Here is a 23,791-nt window from a genome sequence, read left to right as displayed (position 1 = left end):
ATTTTGCTGGTGGTGCTTTTTCCAGATATGGTAGGCAAGGCTCATGTTGTAAAATGCATCATCCATGATCTTCACCCTCCACTTCATAAGTATCATAAGCAAGGAGATCTTATCATTGGTGGCATACCTACTCATTCTGGCATTGTCCCCGTGTCAATAAATTTCAGAAAACAACCTCCTGTGCCATTGTCTGAAGAACTGCTGTAAGGATTTAATTTTGGGGATATCTTTATTTGGATTTCTGGTGCCTCCAAATAATGGTTAGGGCTAAGACAAATCCCATGCAAGATTTGTCCCTAAAAGATATATTCATCAGATTTGGCTATTTGGACTCAGGCTGCAGACCATGTTCTTAGCAGTAAAGGAATATTGAAGGGGGGAAATGAAACACCAAAGAGGGTATATTTTAGGGCATTTGTGTTACTTATAACTACATGTTCTTCAGTTTGTTTCTTTCCACACATCATTCTTTCACATTACAGATTCCCGTTTCCTCTATTGTACTCAACTTGTGGCTCATTTTTTTACTGTATTGAACAATTCAGGGAACAGAAATACTGTCAGCCATTTCCCACTATAAATAATACTACACAAGCATCGTTTTCTCCTCATTGTCATAGGAGTGTTCCTTATGAGCAGAGCTCTCAAATACCATCATGCTAAAATATAATCTATTGATATACTCTATAAAATCTATGAAATTAAGTCTACTTAATTCTCTGGGCATTTTAGAATTCCTTCTGGTGATACTTTTGAGTTTATTGATGCAAGATGGCAGAGTTGGTAGTGATCTTTGTTTTTCGGTTACCTATTTCTTCATTTGGAGCCTCCTAGTTGCTCATGTTTTCCTATCTAAAAAAAAAAACTTGAAGTGAGGAATTTCTTCATGAAATCTTCTCTTGGGATTGAATGAAATCATGGGAAGTCAAGAATAGGGCAGATGCTAGGGAGATAATGTGAAAGATGTTCTGCACACACACCCCTTAGCCCCACTGTAACTAAGGTAGATATAAGAGCTTCACACACCAGCTGTGAGAAAACCTTCCTAATGTTCTTCTCCTTTGAAGAAAAAAAATTATTTTCCAGCAAACTGAATAGGCATTTTTTTTAAAAAAGCAACATAATTTCGTGAGAAAGACATTGCCTCCAGTGAAAATATGTTACGGTCTTACATTGAATCACAACCAGCTGTAAAGATCTGTTACTCAAGGGAATAGTCCTCCAGATGCTGAGGCTAAGGCTGTACCTAAAGATCACTACTCTTGGCCATGGATATGCACAACATGCCATTTTGATTTTGAGGAGGCGGATGGCTATACTTTAATCTTGTTTCTTTCCTCACTGCCTCAGGAAAGATAACAATGTTATCATAAGATCCAAGTCACGCTGACAATCATGAAACAAACAACACAAGCAACAGAATATATACAGTACATATAAGATTTTTCTGTAAATGTTGGCTATCCTTCTGATATGGAATGCAATTCTCATTGCAGTATAATTCCTAAAAATTACCAGCACATCCTGGCCTTGGTATTTGCAGTAAAGAAGATCAATGAAAACCCACAGATTTTACCCAATTTCACCTTGGGCTTCCGTATCTATGACAGCTATGACAATGCTCGAAGGACTTATCAGGCCACCATGCTCCTTCTATCAGCAATTGAGAGACTGGTCCCCAACTATACATGTGATGACCAATATAATTTGATAGCAGTCATTGGGGGTCTTGACTCCACTATTTCCCGTCATATAGCAACTATTTTGGATATCTATAAAATTCCACAGGTAGGCTATCAGAATAATTATGCATGAGAAAGTTGGGGATGTAAGACTTTTTTCATACCTCTGTTCTTATAATATAACATGCATATTTCCAAATGTTCTTGTTTTATTTGTAGTATGTCAGAAGCTACAATGCATAGGTCACTTCTTAACTGAATACCAGAATTCATGGCAACAATAGAGTCACAAAGAATACCTTCAAGTTTCTTTTAAGCCTTCTGCTTTTTACTATTCACAAAGCCTATCATCCCGTTCTAACCTATCCAAGGCAAAACACAGAATACTTAAGTTTTTTAAAGTCTGTATCTGGAACTTAAAACCATTGGGGTATTTTTTTTGTTGGCAAGAGTTGTATCTATCATTTTGTGTTCTCTAGAATTTGGCTTAAGAAATTCAACAGGATTCATTGTGGTCCACATGATTGTTACCCATTACTACTTATACCTTCTTGTGGGACTTATGCTACATTTCTAGATCAAAATCTGCACTTCTTTCCTTGAACTACTTGGTTGCCTCAGTATTCAGAAATACCCTTTTCAAATCATTTTATTTCTTGAAAAGCACCAGCTGAGCCAAGGGCTTGGTTCCACATGTGGCATGGCTTGGCTGCCAGTTGACACTGCTCTCCTTTGGTTCTTGTTAGAAAGCTCCCTTTCCATATAACCTTCCAGCACCAAGACCAATAGCTTCAATGATCACATATGGGAACCACAATTCATAAGCTACTGCACTTAAGTCTTGAGTCAATTTCAACCATTGGTTATTTAGGCAAATTATTTCTGGCTTTGTGCTTATTAAAACCTCAGATGCTCTGTTTCATATTTACCTCATCACCATCAAAGCCCTGTCTATGAAAAGAACTCATTTTCCCCCCCTGGATATTTGGGGGATTAAGGCATTTAAATTTAAAATTCTCCCTATATTCTAGATGAAAGTCTGTATCGGCAACTTCTTCTTCTCTACCATTAATTTGGTGAAGCCCATTTGTGTTCCACTTTTTCAGAAACAGGAAATTATAATCCATTTTTTCTATTCTGGTTTTTCTTCTCTAAATTGATTTTTTTCAGCCAGGTATACTCCATTTTCACATGCAGCCAGGCTTACCTTCATCTAGCTTGAAATCTTAATATTTCCTAGTGACATGTTTCCTTTTATATTCATAAAGGCTGCTTTTCATACTCCATCATTCTGTCTTTGATTAGATATTTAAAATTAGCTTATTATAATAAAGATAGCAATGGGAATTAAAACATTTTATTCAGTAGCAAGTTTAGAAGTTAACCTTGACAAATTCTCTGCTCTGTTAATTATCATTGACAAAAAAAAAAAAGAAATCACTCATGACTTCAAGCTACTAGACCATATCAATCCAGGTGGGAAGAGTTAGCAATAATTATTACAAAGGAGTGGTATCAATTAAAGAAATACAACTATTCCCCTCTTTTGGTCAAGTTTAACAAGGAATCCATGGTTGTAAAGTGCATTCAAAATTACTTTCTTCCAAAAAAATTATTTTTGTTTCGAACATTCCCAATTTCATTGCTTATGACCTGCTGGTATACATAGCAACATATTTCATGTATACATAAATAGAAGAAAGTTTTGAATTTGCAAACCATACAATAGAAACAAAAAACATGATGGAATTTGTGCATACCATATAAACCATATAAATTGGTTAAGTCAATTCATATTCTTAGGAATTCAAATAATATTGAATAGGGACCAACTGATTTAGTGTTACATGGTTAGGGATACCATTCCTCCCTGACACTAAAAAATCAATATCTAAGATCTCAAATCAATATTTAAAAGTTACTTTAGAAGTCTGGAAAGTTAGAAACAATCTAATGCCTCTCCTCTAATTTCTCAATTGTTCTCTTTGGAAGCACAATCATACATTTGTTAAATACAGAAGATTGGAAGATAAATTATACCGCTCAATATATTTTGCAAAAAGATTAGTCACATGTTCCAATTTGGTTTCAAATCAGTTACATTCATTTCTTTATAAACAGAGCTTATCAATTACAACCATTAGCAACATTTAAAGGATGGAGTGAGTCTATCTTTGCAGATCAAGGGAATCTCTTCAACGTCGCATCAATACATTGAGCACCCTTGTTTTTCTTGAAAATCTTAAAAAAAAAAATCTCCAGCAGGATAATTTGGGATTTGAATTCAATGAATCTAAGTGGAACTTTTTATGGCACTGAATTCCTTTCACATCCACTTCAGTAAGTCATTGTGGTCTGAGCATTAAATCAAATCATAGGTGGCATTATATTACAAGTTTGTGTTGATTCAGTTGCAAACAATCGCCAAAATATGTTATCATCTTTGGTGACAATGCTCAGTGAATCATTTTCTTTCAATAGTCGAATAATTTCTTTTTCATTTGCTTTTTTTCCCCTTTCATTTACTTTCTTTATTAACAGTGTTATTATTGTTGTTTTGTTTGTGTAACCAAGCCATTTCCTCCTCCGTAAAGCAAATCATTGTTTCTGTATGCAAAATATTTGTATTAATCTGTTTAAATAGTAAACTATCAAGCAATACTATCTGAGCCATTTTTCCCTATGGTTATGAATCCGAAGATGCTTCCTGAGTTAACTCTACTTCCAGTCTTCTGTGACTTGTGAGTGTGAATTTCAGTGAATCAGAAATAGTTCTGTCACCAAACAGCAAAACAAGGATGCATTCATTTTCAGTTGAACTGAATTTTGACTGCGCGCATGTCGAAATACACAACTTGTGTATATGTGGAAATAGAGGATAATATTGAGCTGTAAGCAAATTAATGCTGTGTTATGAAAAAACTATAAAAACTTTCTCATAATACAGTGATTTTTTTCTAAACCTGCTTATGAGGAGTCTTACAATGAGTCTGCAGACGCTTCCTATGCCATTATTCTGTTACAATAGAATGATGAGGCAATTATTACCATTAGCATCATTATTTTCTATTCTAAATAATAAAATCAGAATAGATTGGATCCCAGATTTCAAAGTGCATCCAGTGAAACTAAGGGGAATTACGCTACTCATGATCCCAATGGTTTCATTCTGATTTAGCCTGGATCCAAATTAATATTAATTCCACTAACCAGTAAATGTTGCATACATATCTACTACAAAATCTAACATTTTACTTTGTTTCCCACAATTTCTGAGACTGAGACCTCCAATGTTTATCCAGAACTTGTTAAGAGCTGCTTTCAAAATTAAAAGTGACATCTTTCTCTACTGCAGTTGATTCCTGTTGTGATCTGTTACATCCAGGACTTCATATCCATCCAAAACCTCTATACAAGTCCAAAATCTATATACAAAATTACCAGTCCCCACCATATTCCCCAAAACTAAAGCAATGTTTATAAATATTTCAGTATGTCAGTTCTGTGCAACCTAAATGTAACTTCCAGTGGAATTATCATATTTACTGATATGATAATTCATCATTAATGCTAATTTAAATTTAATGATAAAATTATCATATTTAAAGACAATGTCCTGATGTTTACTGGAAAAATATGTATTAATAACATAAATGTCTATCACATCAAATGGAGACTAGTTTTAGGAAGAGTGCAGAATTTCTGACATAACTGATTAAGATATGTAGAGTTATTATTGCTTTCCTCACTACCTGTTATCTCTCCTTAGCTCACCTATGGCTCTGCTCCAGTTATGAATGATAAAACTCCAGGCCTTTTCTTCTACCAGACCACTCCTCAGGAATCTCTCCAATACACAGGAATTCTCTCTTTGCTTCTGCATTTCAAGTGGTATTGGATTGGAGTCATTGCTATTGATAATGATAATGGAGAAAGATTTTTGCAAACCATCTCCCTGATTTTTTCCAAGAGTGGTGTCTGCTTAGCCTTCGTAGAAAGGGTATTTGTTTATTTCACTGACATCAGTGACACTTTGCAACAGGGGACAAAAATATATTATAAACTGATGGGCAGCAAAGCCAATGTAGTACTAATCCATGGAGAATCATATTCTATGGCACTTTATGGTTGGCTTCCCTATTTTTATGAGTTACACACAGAAAAGGTAAAAGGTAAAGTATGGATAGCAACAGCTCAGCTAGAGTTTCTTTCACTTGCTTTACAAAGAAATTGGGAAGCAGAAATGTTCCATGGGGCCATGTCATTCAAAACTCACTCCAATGACATACCAGGATTCAAGACATTTCTTGAAAGCGTAAGTGCTTACAACTCAAAAGATGGCTTCATTGGTGCCTTTTGGCAACAAGCTTTCACTTGTGTGTTCCCAAACTCCATGGAAGATGATGTTGAGAGTATTTGCACTGGGAAAGAGAAGTTGGAGAGCCTCCCTGGGGCATTTTTTGAAATGACCATGACTACCCCCAGCTATAGCATCTACAATGCCGTCTATGCTGTGGCCCATGCTATCCATGACATGACTTTCTCTAACATCAAACTCAGAGCAATGAGGGATGCTCAAAGACAGAAGGTGCGAAATCAAGTATTCTGGCAGGTAATGTTTCAAACAACGTGACAGGAAAGTATCTTTTGAAAAGGTTTTAATCTCTGCATACAACTGCATACCACTTTTTCATTACCTCACTATTGTTTACCTTCTTCTCCCTGCCAGCTAAACGCAACAGCCTATATTTCATTTCAGTTGCCCTACTCTCCTCTGGAAATCTGTGAGCTTCCTCTAAACAGAATGTGATGTGGGGTTTTTATCATTTATGTTTCGATTATTTTTTTTCCATTTATGGTTAAAATACACAAAGCCAAACAATAATGAAGAAAAAGACAGAGAACAGAATAAAGGAAAGTAGGTATGGGATTTAAAAGATCAGAGGATATTCATGATTGCTGTTGTGGTGTCATGGTATGTAAGGCACCTATCAGTAGAAAATCAGGTATACAAATCTGGCTGAGTAGTCCATATGAGTGTTCTTCTGCTGTCTTCAGCCCCAAATAGCATGCTTTAATATGAAAAGAAATGTTGGATTACTGTTTACAGTATGCAGACCTTCTGGTGCTCTACCACTACTTTCTTGGTGACCATGAATATTCCCATGATCCACTTATATTGACCATGAGATCATTGCCAAAGCAGAGGAATCTACAATAAGTAACTATTAGGAAGGGGCAATCAATCTGGATGTGAAGGGCAAAATGTGGTTCAGACATATGTGCAGTACCTATTGCGAACATCATAGAACACCAGTGTCTTTTGTTGTTCCTATACATGCAGGAACTAGGAAAATTACTTCTAGAGGATAGAACAGAATTATTGTAATTTGGGTTGATTCCCCTCTTATATTTGAATCTTTTCTTTCAATAGGTTTCTCCCACTTGAAAAGCATCAAATACCATTATCTTGCTTCAACCATCAATTAGAATATAAAAATGTACTTTTCTCTAAAATGTCATATTTCCCTTTCCAATGTAGGTCCATCACTTTCTGAGATACGTCTCATTTAATAACACTGCTCAAGACAAGATCACCTTCAACCAAAAAGGAGAGCTAGTGACTGGATTTGATGTGTTCAACTGGATTATTTTTTCCAACCTCTCTTTACAGAGAGTGAAAGTTGGGAGTGTAGAACCCCAGGCTCCCCCAGATCAAATGTTCACCATTAATGATGATGCAATTACCTGGCACAGTTGGTTTAACCAGGTGGGAAATGATAGTAGATGAGTGCAATGATTAACACTGAGTTTTAGAACAAATTCCACTAGAGAATTATATACTTTTTAAATACTTTTATTTAAAAAATAATTGAATGAGGTATAATATGTTAAATAATGATACAAATATGGGACAGCATAGAAATTCCTACCATGGTAATCTTGCCAGCAGATTTCTTTAGTAAGAAAATTTCATTGGAAATCTAAAATTGAATTACATTTTATTGAACATTTTAAATTAACTATTTTGTGTTTAATATTTAATTGTACTTTAGTATATGAAATACATTCCATCATTTCAGCGTGAATCAGATGTTACCTTACAGTTAAGAGTGCTATATGGATATCTCCCACTGGTCTAACCCAGGAGTGGAGAATCTAGACATTGCTATGCTCTGGCTGCTGGGAATCAGAACTGAAGTTGGGCACTCTCTACAGGGAAATCAACCCTGATTGCTCATTGGAAGGACTGATAATGAAGCTCAAGCTCAGATACTTTGGTCACCTAATGCGAAGAGAGGACTCTTTGGAAAAGACCCTGATGCTGGGAAAGATTGAAGGCAAAAGGAGAAGGGGACGGCAGAGGATGAGATGGTTAGATAGCATCACTGAAGCAATGAGCATGAAACTGAGCAAACTCCGGGAGGCAGTGAAGGACAGGAAGGCCTGGCACGATGTGGTTCATGGGGTCATGAAGAGTCGGACACGACTTAACAACTGAACAACAACAAGAGTACCCAGATGATTCCTATTTGTGATCTAGTCATTGCAGCTGAAGTGTCACCAGATATTTTCATATTCTTTGTTCTTCAGTCCTTTCTTATGTTGAGGACCAACAGACAGGAATATTCTGGTGGCGGTAGTTTTATAAAATGCACATATAGAGAATTGTTGGAATAGCAAACAGGATCTTCATCTTTCTAGCTCCTCTGACATGAATTATCTAGGGGAACCATAAAACACCAAACACCAGATTATAGTTAGTTGATTAGGAGACTATAAAGTAGTCTTGAGAAGCAGAGAAAGAAGTGGTCTGCCTATCTGGACAATCAAAGAGGAAGAGGAAATGTTAGGGAGGAGATGAAAAGAAAGAACAAGGCAAGAGACAAAGACAGCAACAAACAGGAATACAGAAAGAAAAACAATGTAGAAAGAGAAGGGAATGTAGCAGCTAGAAGATATACAATATAAGATGGTGACAGGAGAGGAAAAAATCAAGTAAGCAGGAACAGATGCTGTTTACCAATGCTTTGGACCAGGAACATTCATAACAAGCCAAAATAATGTCAAAATGACAATACATGACATCATCGCACATATGGCACAATTATGTCATGACATCTGACACAAGTACATGCCACCCTTTTCCCCCACCCTCTTACTGCTCCACAGACATACATGCCTTAATGAACACCAAAGAGATGCTGTAAAACCAAAGATCTATCTCCAAAACATTATTACAAACTTAAAATAAGGCAGCAGATAAAACTATACCTCAGGTTAAAACACACACAGTGATGTGTCTGGGAAAATAAAATTACTTTAAACTCCCACCTCTCCAAAATGTAATGAAATCAATCATGTATTTTCTTAGGAATGATAATCTCCTAAGGGTCAAACTAGTTCAGATTAATTCCCATGATGTCCAACAATCTGCTGTCATAGCAATACCCAAATGGAGAACTCTTCTAGCCCATATATTATTGAAACATGCTTTACCAGTTGAAGAACATGCTTTTCAATCTCCCTATTTTCAGTATTAATATCTTCCTCTTTTATTTTAGACTCGGCCTTTATCGCTATGTAGTGAGCACTGCCATCCTGGCTCTAGCAAAAAAGTGAGGGAGGGGAGGCCATTTTGCTGCTATGACTGTGTCCCCTGTCCCGAAGGGAAGATTTCAGACAAGGAAGGTAAGAAATAGTAGGAGATTTCATTCAGAGAGCCAATCACAGTTGCACGAAATGGTTGGATCTGCTCCAGCTTACCTTGGACCATTTGAACTTTACGTCTAGATCTGGGGTAATGGTTATGTGCCAACAAGTCAGTGTTGACCCTTAGCAATCACAGAGATACATTTTCTCCAAGATGATTTTCTATCCATGCAGTTTTCTTGGTAAAATAAAGGAGTCCTTTACCATGTCCTTCTCCAGTGCAGTATGAAATGATAGCTTTGCTACCTCCAGCATCTTCCTATATCGCTGCTGCCCAATGTAGGAGCCTGCATGCTTTAGCTGGGCACCTGGAATGACCTTCACACCTTGGGTGACCCTGTTGGGAGTATGTACTCTTGGCACACCCTCCCAGCATTCTTCACTCATCCCTTCCAGAAAGGGCAGGGATGTGATTCAGGAAAAAAAAACTGTTGCTCTCCTATGGAGGGAAAAAATCTGAATTGCTGCAACATTAACATTTTCAGCCCAAATGAATGAATGAAGTTTGAAGAATGAAAAATGAATAAAGTTTGTAAGATACGTTGTAGCTTTATAATGACACAAAGCCCACTAATTGTCACAGGCTTTTGCCTGAGCTTCATTAAATATGTTCTGTTTTCTTAAAAAGTGTGGTAACTTTTTCAAGTAGATCGAATGAAATATTCAGTGGAGTTTATCCAGGGGATACTGTTGCCAAATTTTAGAGGAATTTGCAGAGGAAGATTTTTGCAAAAAGATGAGTCAATGCCCCTTTCCTAAATACTCTAGCAGATTGATGAGAATATGGTGGAAGAATAAGGAATGAACTTGCTTTTTCTATAAAATAAAGCCATTGCTAGTCACCATTGGTTTACTCAGCCAAATTAACTGGGTAATATACTAATCCAAAATCAAAGGAACTACATCAAGCCTTAGTGGGGTGAGTGAACTCAGCTGTCTGTCTGAGAGGAATAATTAGGGCAGAGAATTATGACATCTGCAGGAGTTAAAAGCTGTCTTTTCTTTTTCAGATATGAATGAGTGTATGAAATGTTCAGAAAAAGACTACGCAAACAAGAATCGAGATTTCTGTTACCCTAAGATTGTAACTTTTTTGTCTTACAAAGAACCTTTGGGAACAACTTTAATCTCCCTGGTTTTTTTCTTTTTTTTGATGACAGCTCTGGTGCTTGGCATATTTATTACACATCACCACACTCCTATTGTCAGAGCCAACAACCAATTTCTTACCTACACTCTCCTCATCTCCCTCCTCCTCTGCTTCCTTTGTGCATTGCTATTCATTGGCAGACCTCATAGGGAAACATGTCTCATCCAACAAATAGCTTTTGCTATCATTTTTTCAGTGGCTGTTTCTTGTGTGCTGGCCAAAACCATCACAGTGGTTCTGGCTTTCATGGCCACCAAACCAGGATCCAGGATGAGGAAATGGGTCGGGAAAAGACTGGCCAGCTCCATTGTTCTTTCCTGCTTCCTTATTCAAACAGGCATCTGCGTTGTGTGGTTGACAATTTCTCCCCCATTTCCAGACATGGATATGCAGTCGATGGCTGAAGAAATTGTACTGCAGTGCAATGAAGGATCTATGATTATGTTTTACTGCACGTTGGGCTATCTAGGCTTCCTAGCCATCATCAGCTTTGCTGTGGCTTTCCTTGCCAGGAAATTACCGGATACTTTTAATGAAGCCAAGTTCATCACTTTCAGCATGTTGGTCTTTTGTAGTGTTTGGTTGTCCTTCATTCCAAGCTACTTGAGCTCCAAGGGAAAATCTATGATTGCTGTAGAGATCTTTTCCATCTTAGCCTCCAGTGCTGGACTACTAGGTTGTATTTTTCTTCCAAAATGTTATATCATTGTGTTAAGGCCTAAATTGAACAAGGTGCAAATAATGAGGAAAAATTGCTGAAGAGTTTAATCCTACCCCTTACCAGAAGCTACCCTTGTTTTTAATCTAGAATTGTCTCTATGGTTTCTTAAAATACTCTCCAGTGGTTGATCTTCAGCAGCTACCCCTTCTAGAAGTCTCAATATCTTGCCTAGTTGGAAAACTAATAAAGATTTGCCAAAAGAAAATCAAAACAGGAATTTTCTCCCTGCATACTTTCAGGAACTCTTATTAAATCTTATATGCTATTTTTCTTTAAATTTTTGGCTTGGAATTCTTCTAGCTGGATTACTGTTGACAAAGAAAGACTAACTTCTGTGAACATGCATGTGAAAGCACGGCACCATCTAAATAGAAGCAACAACAATATACAGTGGTACCCCGGTTTACGAACTTAATTCGTTCCGTGACTCTGGTCGCACCCCGAATTGGTCGCAACCCGAAGCAAATTTCCCCATAAGGTTCAATGTAATTACCGTTAATCCGTTCTGGCGTGGAGGACAGGGAGGCAGCTATTGCTTGGAGGGAGAGTCCCCCTCCCTACGACCACATGTCAGGGGCGGAAAATGGCCATGGACCACGTGTCAGGGGCGGAAAATGGCCGCGGACCACGTGTCAGGGGTGGAAAAATGGCCGCGGACCATGTCACGGGAGGGAAAATGGCCGCGTATCCTGTTCGTACCCCGAGGCAGAGTTCGCAAACCGAAGCAAAATTTTGCAGCCGGAGCTGGTCGTAACCCGAAAAGTTCGTTAACAGAAGCGTTTGTAACCCGAGGTTCCACTGTACTTTCTTTGCCCAGAACAAGTTGGATATAGCAAGTTCACTGTATGCTACTCACTGTCCCCAGAATAAAGAGAATGACCTACTGAACTAGTAATTTAAGATCACAAAAATTCTTTTAAACAGGACCTGTCCCAAACCTCTGTGTCACAAAACCTCTGCAAGATAATTTGAGCTAAACAGTTGCCCCAAAGTAACCAAGGGACTTTCTGTAGTTGATAATAGACATAAACCTACATCTCCCTGATCCTAGTCTTATACGCTTATCACTAAGGTTCTGCAAAGCTTCAAATGGATGATTCAGTTTGATAAACTACATCAAAGCAAATTTTCAAATTATGATGGGCACCTGCTTTGAAGCACCAAATCAAATTAGGGAGTTCTGAAGGACTTCAAAGCCTTCCAAAGTGCTTTAGTGTTTAAATAGCTTTTCCACAAGATCTGGGGTTCTAACAGACAATATATAAACTTCAAGGTTTTCCTAAAGCTCTGGGGCATGGTTCAGCCAAGGCCTTGGCCACAGATTGGAATTAGCAAGTGACAAGGGCCCCGGATCAGATTGTGCCTCTGTGATCGCAGATCCTGTACAGCTCTTTGGTTTACCAAATAGTTGTGGGAGATGAAACCATGCAAGAGATACCTAGAGTGCCACTGGCTAAAGATAAAAAGCAAGGCCAACTAAGCACAGGTGAGAGCTTTGGTAGAACTTAGCCTGTGGCAATAAGAGTCTTGCTCCCAGTCACTCAAGCCCTAGTCACCTTCTGGTTGGATTAATGCAATACACTCTACGTGGAGCTGCCCTTGAAGACCATCTGGAAATTACAGTTGGTTCAGAATGCAGCAGCACACACAGTTCTGGGCACTCCATGGTTTGTTCATATTACACTGCCGCTGTGCAAGCTGCACTGGTTTCTAGTTTCTTTCTGGGTACAATTCATTATCACCTTTAAATCCCTGAATGGCACAGGGCTAGTCTATTTGCAGGACTGCCTCTTCCAGAAGGTATCTGCCTGTCCCATCAGGTCAGATAGGGTGGGCACACTCCAGGTCCCTTCCCTTAAATGTTTTCATTTAGTGGGACCTAGGAAGTATGCCTTCTATGTAGTAGCCCCTGCCCTGTGGAACACCCTTCCATTGAGATCCAGCAAGCCTTTACCCTCCTAGCCTTTTGGAAAACCTTGAACAGCTGGTTCTTCCTGCAAATGTTGGGTTAGAGGGAGTCTGGAACCCAAGTAGAATGCTGATGTGCGGGGGAGTTTTGACTTGGGGCATCCAGAGTTTCTGTTATAGCTCGGGATGTTTTTATCATTGTTTTCTGAGCCACCCAGAGTTATGGTACATAAGGTGAGCAGCCATATAAGTCTTTCAAATAAATAAAAAAAATATTGTATGTAGTAGGTAATGTATGATTATGATTATTATGGTACCTAGAAATATATAACCAGAGCTTCTCAAGCTAGAATGGAACAACAGAAAAAGAGAACTACCTGTAGGAGAAGTAAGCAGGAACTTCAGATTCACACATTAAAAAAAAAAATCTGTTCATTTAAACCACATGCTTGGTTTTACAGTGCAATGTTTAGCATGATTATTCTTCCAATTTCCAAATACTTAGTCAAATTCCTACAGATAGCCTCTTTTTTCTCACATTAATTTGGAATTTCTTCCAAGTTAAGAAATTACAGACAGGCCTTAACAAGTTGGTTCTATGTCTTCATGGTTTACAAAGTATTGCTATAATGACAGGCTGCAACGACCATGTGTAATGGTATGTGGGAATGACCTTGGGAGACAGGGGCAAAAACCACAGCCAGGTGAATGGTTGGATAAGAGGCAACTTAGCCCGCAGCAGGAATGCAGACATGGCAAATGTCTCAGAAGAGACCTTCCCTAGTTTCTTGGGCTGTAAATGTGACAGGGGAGAAATGTCCTTTCAGACTTGCAAGATTCTGGTCATATAACCTTACAATAAAGTAGAATTAGTTCATCTGGGCACACTTTCTGTCTGGCCTACCGATTAAGGCTGACACCATGGGACTTGGTGGTACTCATTTCCTTTAACTTATTCAGAGGGTTAGCCTAGTGTTAGGAAACCAGGGCAGGGGAGAAGGGGTAATCATTTTGGACAAATTTGGACTCTTCTGTGCACGGCATATTTATCTGCAGATTCTCTTGCCACTGATGAATTTGATCTTTCCATTAAAAATGTCACTAACAAAAGAGTGTGAGTTGTATAACTCCATGTCCTTTGCTAACAGCAGTATAGTTTGTGCCATAATTCACGCGCAAAGAAGTCACTTAATGTTTCTTAATCATTTGCGTCACGGACTGATTTTTTTCTTTTCCTATTCATATGCTTGGTCTAGCTGTAAGCAATTCAATTGCTAGAAGGGAATGTTTACTTAATAATCTGAGGAGAATGCAATGTTTAATCTAGATAAATACTAAAGATTAAATAAAGTACACATTTCTAATCCCCATTGTTTAATTCAGCCAAGAGAAGCCTGCAGTTCCAAATGTAAAGGAAAATGTAAGATTTCTTCAAAATGTTTACGGTTTTAAAAGCTGGGCAGAAAACCAGATTCTTGAGTTCACACCCTTAGCCTTAAATAACCTCCAGTTGACATCACTGGCAATAAAAATCCAGCAATTGCAGTGCGCAGCTATTGGCACACAAACACACCCAGATCCTCCCTTGAGGCAGAGCCGTAAAATACAAGTTATTGTACATTTTAAAAAAGAAAAGGTGTGTAAGTCTATTTGCATAGCGGAAGAAATTGCGCATACTGATTTCCCTGTTCTCTTACTCATAGAATAAAACCAAAAAAATAAAATCATGGGGCCATCACATTTTATATTATTTGGGAAGAGTTTAGAATGGAAGTTTCAACAAATCCCCTGAAAAATAAAGATGGAGAGACTCCCCTAAGACAGAATGAGAAAATTGGCTCAGACAGCAGCTGTTGGGGGCATTTAAAGAGGCATCCCTTGCTTCATTCTCCTAACCTTGTGGCTTCGTGTCCCATCATTGCTGGACAGAGCTGTATGTATCACACACTCTGTCCTGTACACTTCTCACACAGCTACTGTCCTAGGCGTGGTGTGCAAGATGAAGGAGTAAAACAAATACCTGAATCAAGACCTTCAAACTACCCAGGCTCCTAAACTCAGGGAGCCTCCTTAATAGCTCTCTTAGGCATTGCCAGATGCTGCGTCACAAGTTATCTTAAACCAGCACTTGTATTTTAAATGGGAACTAGGAGGTAACTAACCACAAAAACTAACTCATGCCAACCTCCCTTTGTTGTTCTGCTTATCTCACTACAAGCAGAAAATCCAATCCATGTTACCAAAAAGCAGATGATTGGCATTTGACATCATTTCGGGTCAGCATTTATTATACAACCATATAAAGGCTGTACAGGCCCTCCTTCAGTAGGCAGAACCTTATGGTTTGTCCCCAGGGCTGTTCCAATAAACTTGGCTCAAGCAGATAGTGCGGCCTCCACTTGTCGATTGGGTCATGGAGAATTTTTTGCCTTCAAAGATGCTATCAGATAATAAATAATTTCATAAATGTGATACAATCCAACTGCCCAATCAGTATGGTCTATTTCAGAATGCGGTATGAAGAGATAACAGCATTTTCTCATGGGTCATATGTAGCTAATCCCCTTTCTCCTTATTCTATCTGCACAGACAATGCCTTAAGAGGCTTTTTGCACATACTCACTTGCAGTTGTCTCACATGAATAATTCATGGTTTGATCCTCTTTGCATTGGAAGGTCTCAACAGGTTTTCTGGTCCCTAAACTTAATGCGAATACCACGCTTCAGGAAATGTCGAAGTGCAATCAGAGATCTGAGCGGCTGTCAAAAACTGGAATCTGTAGCAACTAGAAAGTGGGAAGGACCATTTGGTTCTCCTCCTTAAACTGTGTTTCTAGCCTACCATGCCAAATGCTTTCATTTATTTATTTAGTCAATATATAAGTTGTCTCAATTGTTGAAGTGACACTAGGCAATATGCCATGCATTAAAAACATTAAAACAAGAGAAAAGATAAACCAATACCAAAATCCATATTAAGCAACTATATTGGGAAGGGAAATACCATGAATACTAATATCTCAATATCAATGCATGCAAGCTTACAAATCACCTTGCCCCACATTTTTAAGCCTTTCCTGAATGAAAGGAGGGTTGGCGCCCTGCAGTTTTTGGGGAGGATGCTATTCTGAAGGGCAAGGGGAACCATCAAAAACACTTGTCTCCTAGATAGCTGAATACTCCTAGATGGTTGAATCAAGGCATCTTCTTTATTTTATTTTCCATCATGCCCTTGGCTTGATGTCAACGTGGACATTGTATGAAATTTAAAAGGAGGTAAGTCAAAGCCTTCTGACACTGTTGGACTGTTGGCTTCATAACTAAATAAAGTTAAGCCTAGTGACAGATGGCCTTCCAAAAACAAGCAAACAAAAAGAGTGTTGTTGTGCTTTAGTGGGGTTAAGGAGATTCAGTTTCAGGTTCCCAATCCATTGCAGGCATCACCGGGTTTCTTGGGGTGAGTCACTTCCTTTCATCCAACCTATCTCACAAAGATGTTGTCATAAAGCTACAATGAGGGGCAGTCCTCATGTACGCCATTTGAGCTCCTTAAAGGAAACCAGAATTGTAAGAAATTAAATTAGTAAGTAAAATTGTTTGTTTCCCCTTTGAAGTTGGAGCTGTGCCCGCTAACCATCCACTTTCCAGTGTCAGGCCATGTCCCATCCAGATGATATGGCAATCTCAACAATTTTTCCAAATGAGATTGCCCAGAATTTGACACCAACACTTGCTCTGAACATAACAAGGCAGAAGACAAAGCAACAAAAGGGCCAGAGAAGGATAAAAGTTTAATTGAGGAGCGGCTTGCTTTGCACAAAAAGTCCCTGGTCCAACCATGTCATCTCTTATTAAGTCTAGGAAAGATGTTTCTCTGAAACCCCAAGGAGCACTGCCAATTAATGCCAAACTAGGTGAGTTACTGATTCTCTAAAAGGCAAGTTCTTACCATTCCTCTAGCAATTTTCCTGAACCTGAACTCTCCAGGTGCAGAAGATTACAGTGGCAATAATGCCCAGCCAGTGAACTTGGAATTATGGGAAGACAGAAGTTGTCAGGTTGGACAAGTCATAGAATCATAGAGTTGAAGGGACCTTGGAGGTCTTCTAGTCCAAGCCCCTGCTGTCTCCATCCAACTCCTTTTCTTCCACCCTTTATCACCTCCATATAATCCAACGCTTCTTTCTTTCTTTCTTTCTTTCTTTTCTTTCTTTCTTTCTTTCTTTCTTTCTTTCTTCTCTTCTCTTCTCTTCTCTTCTCTTCTCTTCTCTTCTCTTCTCTCTTCTCTCTTCTCTCTTCTCTCTTCTCTCTCTCTCTCTCTCTCTCCCCCACCATCAGCAGACCCACCCACCCATCAACAGATGACTGCATTGAAGGTAGGCCGGCATGGATGCTTATTTCAATATTCATGAACTTCATTCAGCTAGTAAAGACAGCAAATGCTTCCCCATCTGTGTTGCTCTGCTGCCTCCCAATGGCCACATGGATGAACAATAAGCCTATTTAAAATGCTTTCAGCTGAAAATCCACACCCAAACTTAGCAAGAAATCAAAACCGGGATGCCAATCTGCTGATGTTCAAGAGTGCCAACTAAGCTGAGTTGTAGTTGGACTCCCGTGGTTTTTCTTGCCACTCCCTTGTCATTTGAGTGCAGTAGTCATACAGCATAATTCTAGACAAAGTACTGCAAAGTACTTCTTTGTAGAATTCACTGCTTGGGTTCAAACAACAAGATAGGCTACCATAACATACGGTTATGTAGTTTGTAGTTCAACATATTGTGAGAGTCCAGCCAACCTGTGAGCTAGGCCATCACATATGAACTGAATAACTGTGCGTTGTTAGCCTGGGTTAAACATTTATCATGCTGTGCAAACTTAGTCATAATTGAATGATAATTTGCTAATATCCCATAGAGTAATGTCCCCAGTTTAGATGGACTCAATGGTTTGAAAAGGGGAATATGAGCTTTATTAATACCCCTGGCGTGCTGTCTCTTAAATCACAGGCAATGTCTATTATTAAATACTAGCTGCTTGGAAGTCACAGTCGTTAAGGCAATCATCTTCCTGGTTGTTCTTCATCAACTTCCTGAAAACATTTCATAGCCCACTGCATGACACAAGATGGTGAACAAGATGGGCCTTTGACCTGATCCAGCAGACTTTTCTGATGTTGTTTTTTCTATACAAGACGAAATGCCCTATTTTCCCTGGCTGGGGACACCAACTGTACCAAAAAGAACAAAAAATGAGAGAAAACATTGACATTGCAGTGATAGTGAAGACATGTAGCTCAGGTCGGCATGTTGCATTCTCTGAGCTTGCTTTTGGGGTTGCAGGCATTTTATTACCCTACCAGATATTAGTACTAGCACTATGTTACCTACTAGGTGACATCATCAGTTTTGGAGTGACTTCTTCAAAATTCCTGCACTGATGATATTACCTAGCAGGGTAATGAGACATCTGCAGCTCCAAAACCAGTGGAATGTTGACATCCTCGAGGATAGTTCACCCTACTGTTCACCAGATAGGAATGTGAGGACTTGGAGCTCATAAGGGTGAACAAAACAGTAATAGGATAATTTTTCTTGACCATCTGAAACACATTACATATCCAACAAAGTAGTTAGGAGACTACACTTGGGCAGGGAAACCAAGCCAGTGTGGTGTGGTGGTTGAAGTGTCAGGGTGGAACTGAGGGATCCAGGCACAAATCTACCTTCAGCTATGAAAGCTCACTGGGTGATTTGGGGCCAATCAGTCTCTCTCAGCCCAGCCTACCTCACAGGGTTGTTGTTATGGGCAAAAATTGGAGCAGATATACACTGCCTTAAAGGCAGGATCTAACAAAGAAATGAATATTGAGGGAGTCTATCCACAAAATGATTCCGTATTTGAAAAATTAATGTTTTTCATTCAAGAAAGTAAAAGTAATCTCTTCCAACGCAATATCAAGGGGTGGAGCCAATATTTTGAATTTCCCCACATAGTCTTCTTTTTTGTGGTTATTGATTTCAATGGATGAAAAAATAAAGGAAAAAAAAAACAGTAGTAGTAAATGCAGTAAAAATGTACACCTTGTATTAGCTCAAAGCCTTTATGAGCTTTGTGGGGTGCATAGAGGATGTAGAAAGTAAGGAAGATGGTCCTGAGGGAAATACTCAGGAACGGTTACCTAGGCCGAGGGGGCAGAAACATTTTTCAAGTCCAGAACAATGTGGTAACATTTGGAAGCAACTCAGGCAGATGCCTCCCTGGTTCATGGCGGGGAAGTATAGCACAATCAGACTTGCAAGATCCTGTTATTATAGCAAATCTCCACACAGATAGTTTTACCCTGCCATAGGAGTTGATCTCCTGGTCTGGTCTACCTAGTGGGGTTGACAGTGGGCCACACTTTGGGAAGGGGCTTCTAGCCTTATGAGAGACAAAAAGGATGCCTTAAGCCATGCAGATGAATCTGCAGAGCTTAAGGCATCCATTTGCTCCCTGATGCTCCTAGCCTCCAAAATAATACAAAATTGGGCCCATATTTTGGACTCCATTCTGAGGAGGGAGGGTCTGGGGGCCACCACAACAATGCTGGTGAGGTGAGCCACTGGCCTTTGTAGTACCTGCTTCCCATGGTGATGCCAGGCCCAGCCCAAGAACAACAGTGAAACAGTCCAGTCAAGTATAGTTCCTTTATTGGCTTACACCTTACAGACAGAATCTTGCCAAACTAAATCTATACTACAGCAAGTAGTAGATACACCCTGAGAGAGTCTAGAGAGTGGCTACTCTGAATCTCTTACTCTTCTCACGCTCCCCCTGTGGACTGTGTTGTCTTTTGTGTCCTTTCCCTTCCTGGAATGCACCCCCTCCCTCCTGATAGCCTTAATCTCCCACATCGCCCTCCTCTTTGTAGATATGCTCCATCACAGGTAAAGAGTATGTAGGAAGGGAAGCAACTGAACCTTCTGTCCCTGGGTTGAGTCTTTAGAAATCTGCATTCACGTTCTTAAGACCGGGCAGCTTCTGAAAAAGAAAAAAGCCCTGAGTGGAATTCCTCTCATACAACAATGTATATATAACCCCGTGTGCATGAGAAGCCTAATATTGGGGCTTGGAGGAATTTTTGTAACCCCCAGGTCAATGAAACATGAAGATGGAAGCGAAGATCAGTCACAAATTGTTTTGTATCACTCAGCAAGCATTTGTTTCTGAACTTGTCATCCAGCCAAGCTGATTCCCAGAACAAGGAAATCCAGATTAGGAAATCAAAACAGAGAAAACAGCAATAAATGAGACAATTGCCACACAACAGGAAATGGAAAGCAAGGAACGAAGAAATGACTCGCCAATGACAATTATGTGACAGACAGCAGAGTTGAATAATGGCTGTCACAAGCAGCAAAATTGGGAGTGAAATAAATATCAATGAAGAAAATGGATGTGTGTGCACCCACACACATATCTCTATTTACATACAGTCTGGAAACATCTGCAAGGAAATTATTCATATTCAAGATAACAGAATTCTTTGCCTAGGTTACACACAAAAAAATAATGTATTGTTTTTATTGTTTGATTCTGGAATTTATATCCTATATTTACACAATAGTTGGCAGGAATTTGTTAACAGGAATCTGAAACTATGTTCTTGATTCCTTCAGTTTCTCACTTTACCATTTTGGATTCCTTTTGGCCAAGTTGCATAGATGTTCATATGTGTTTCTCCAAGTATGTCCTAATTCTAATATATACATTTGTTGTGAGTAATTTTGTCTTCGGCGCATGTTCAGTACATTTATTTGCATCAACGTTCAGAGTTTTTTATATATACAAAGACAGTATTTTGTAACCATATTTATTTGAGGAATTCACTAGCTCAGATATTGATTTGAAAGTATAAATGAGATAGATCTGAATTAAAAATTATTCACACAGTACTAATTTTAACATCCAAAATATATTTTTAGAATGCTTTCCTTGTTCTTATCTCCAAACTAAAGTTTATACACTAAACATTATACAACAATATTTGACTTATCATAACAATGAATTGGATGTAGACAGCCGGTTTTAAAAATATAACTGAACATTTTTCTTGGACAGCTGTGAACATAGTTCCAAATCAGAAAGAAATACACAAACTTTTAATGTATTTATTTATTTATGAGCAAGATTATCATATAGCAACAGATAAATATTTTAATGCACTATTTTAAGTATTTATAGCACTATTTTAATGCTCTTTTGAGAAACCACAGAAAAGCCAATATTGCAAAGGGAAGCCATGATCTGATGGCACATGAAAAATTGCTAGTTGTTTTTTTTATTTTAAAAAATTAATTTTTAATTTCAGTGTTAGGTCAGAGCAATATAGAGAATTGCTAAAAGTTTTTTTTTCTTCTGAATGTAGAACAGTCAGATGAACCAAATTGATTGTGTGTGATCTTTGCTATTCTTGCAGTATAAGTTTTCTGATTTCAGTTGCTCCATTTTCTTTCTTTCTTTCTTTCTTTCTTTCTTTCTTTCTTTCTTTCTTTCTTTCTTTCTTTCTTTCTTTCTTTCTTTCTTTCTTCTACCACATCATTAAATTGCCAGCAGTATTAACTGAAATATCATCTGCAGCCAAGTATAACTGGTCCAGCAAGAAAGACAGGGTTGATGAAGGAACTAGTTGGGAAGGATAGAAAAATATAGGACTTTTTATTCAGGAACTATTGATTGTCCTTTGTATATTTTTAATATGAATATTTCCAAGCTGGAAATGGACATATATTCTGTTTCCCAAAATATAACTTTATTTGCATATAATAGAGATTTTATCTGTTTTTATTGTTAATTTTATATTTTGGCTGCATTTTTTAATGTTGCATTAATTGCCCTGGGCTTTTTTAAAAATCATTTTAAAAAAGCCAATTGGGATAATTTGCAAATTGACTAGTTTGCATAATATGCCAATTTGGCTGACCAGATTTCTGGGTCTGGAATAGATATGTATACATGTATATATATGGAATATATGAATTTATACTATGTATGATTTTTTACTGCACATTCTTCTGACATATAAGTCATGTCATTTGGTCAAGTCTGCCTATGGCTCTTTTTTGGTTCCAAGTCACTGCATATGTTAATATAACTTTGGAGGGAAATGTAGTAGTTAAAGATGTGATGTTAAATTAAATTCTCAAAATACAGAATTTGACATTTTATGAAGAACTCTGACTCTAACAAACTAGGATTTGGCAAGAAGAATTAAACTATGTAGATGGAAACAAATTTATATTCCTGATGTCAAAGAGTAGATTCAAGAGATGTGCTTCTTATCTATGTTTGAAATCTCCTTTTATTGTAAAAATGAGAAGATGGATTGATATGTTTACAGACAGCCTATATTTAATACTATGTTAAAAGACTGACTTAGTTTTATATTAATAATATGTGGATCTCCTTTTTTATAACTGGTTCTACTGCATTTTAATCACTACTATGTATTAACTTTTTTCATTGTACTATCACTATTCTGTTAGTATCATTTTTGTTTATTATGTTTTGATCACTCTATTTCACTATAAAATTAATTAAAATTACATTTTATAAGAAAATTAAAAGCTACACATATCCTTGTTCCATGATAACTATTGACTTATAAATCCACAATCATATGCATTACTCCAGGAAGAAGAGACAGGAGCATGCTATATTATGTGTTTTTAGGATTAAATACTTTTACATTCCCTGAGATCAAGAAATAAATGTTTATGTAAGTAAATATGCAGCAGTGAAAGTCTGACACAATTGGTATAAAGGTACCATTTCCATCCATTTCACTAGCTTTCTCTCCAAATAGACTTCAGTCCATCCCCAACACTTGAGACACTAATAAGCAGTTCTGTTTAATCTCTAAACTGTGAGGAAAGATAATGAATCCTTTACATTCACCTTCCATGTATGTAAAGTGGATCACAGTGCATTGGCCCTTTCCTGTAAGAACAGGATCAATAAGATAAATTTGAATTGTTGGTTGGTTGACTGACTGATTGATCGAACGTTCTGGATGTTGGGATTTGGTCAAAACCAGCCTCCCTCAGCTACAGCATGTTCTAGCTCAGTATAAATTCAGCCCATATTACTTCCATAGTAATTTACTTTAATATATTTAAGATTTTTTATTTGATTTAAAACAAGTCAGTCTAAAAGAATGTGTATCTATTTATTGTTCACAATTATCTCTACTTAGAGATATCAACTTGTTTCTTGGTGACTTCACAGAATCTTGGTGAGTCATAGAGTCATGGTGATTTCATAGACATGTAACTTTCTTAGCAAAATTATGGATATTTTTTTCAACCTCAGTCTAGTGTACAGCTCTGGAACTCCCTGTTGGTCTCCCATCAAAGTACTAGTCAGGTCCAAACATGTTCAGCCAGATTCTGCTAATTTCTCTAAATAGAGATGTTTTTAAACATTTATTGGCAAACGTTGGCTTAAAAAATATAGTACTAATCCAGTTTTGTACACAGTTTTCAGAAACATACATTTGTAACCAGATGCATATTTCACAAAGTTTATGGGTGGATTTTTGACAGATGCCATTACCTCCTTAAAGACTGAAGGGAT

General features: G+C 38.0%; 1 protein-coding gene across 1 annotated transcript; it reads left to right on the top strand.

Annotated features, from left to right (window-relative positions):
• Positions 1-27: 27 nt before the first annotated feature.
• On the top strand, positions 28-11,304 carry LOC103064307 (vomeronasal type-2 receptor 26-like). The gene is made up of 6 exons (XM_007436910.2): positions 28-203; positions 1,497-1,788; positions 5,452-6,294; positions 7,225-7,452; positions 9,248-9,374; positions 10,406-11,304. Exons 1-6 carry the CDS (start codon positions 28-30, stop codon positions 11,302-11,304), a joined length of 2,565 nt encoding a protein of 854 aa, XP_007436972.2.
• Positions 11,305-23,791: the final 12,487 nt, after the last annotated feature.

This window comes from Python bivittatus, unplaced genomic scaffold, assembly GCF_059951505.1.
Source record: "Python bivittatus isolate LINGU-HERP-01145 unplaced genomic scaffold, Pbiv_v1 ctg000440_np1212, whole genome shotgun sequence".
Classification (NCBI taxonomy): domain Eukaryota; kingdom Metazoa; phylum Chordata; class Lepidosauria; order Squamata; family Pythonidae; genus Python; species Python bivittatus.
The sequence above is the reverse complement of the archived record's forward strand: the minus strand, read 5'-3'. Positions and strand labels throughout refer to the sequence as shown.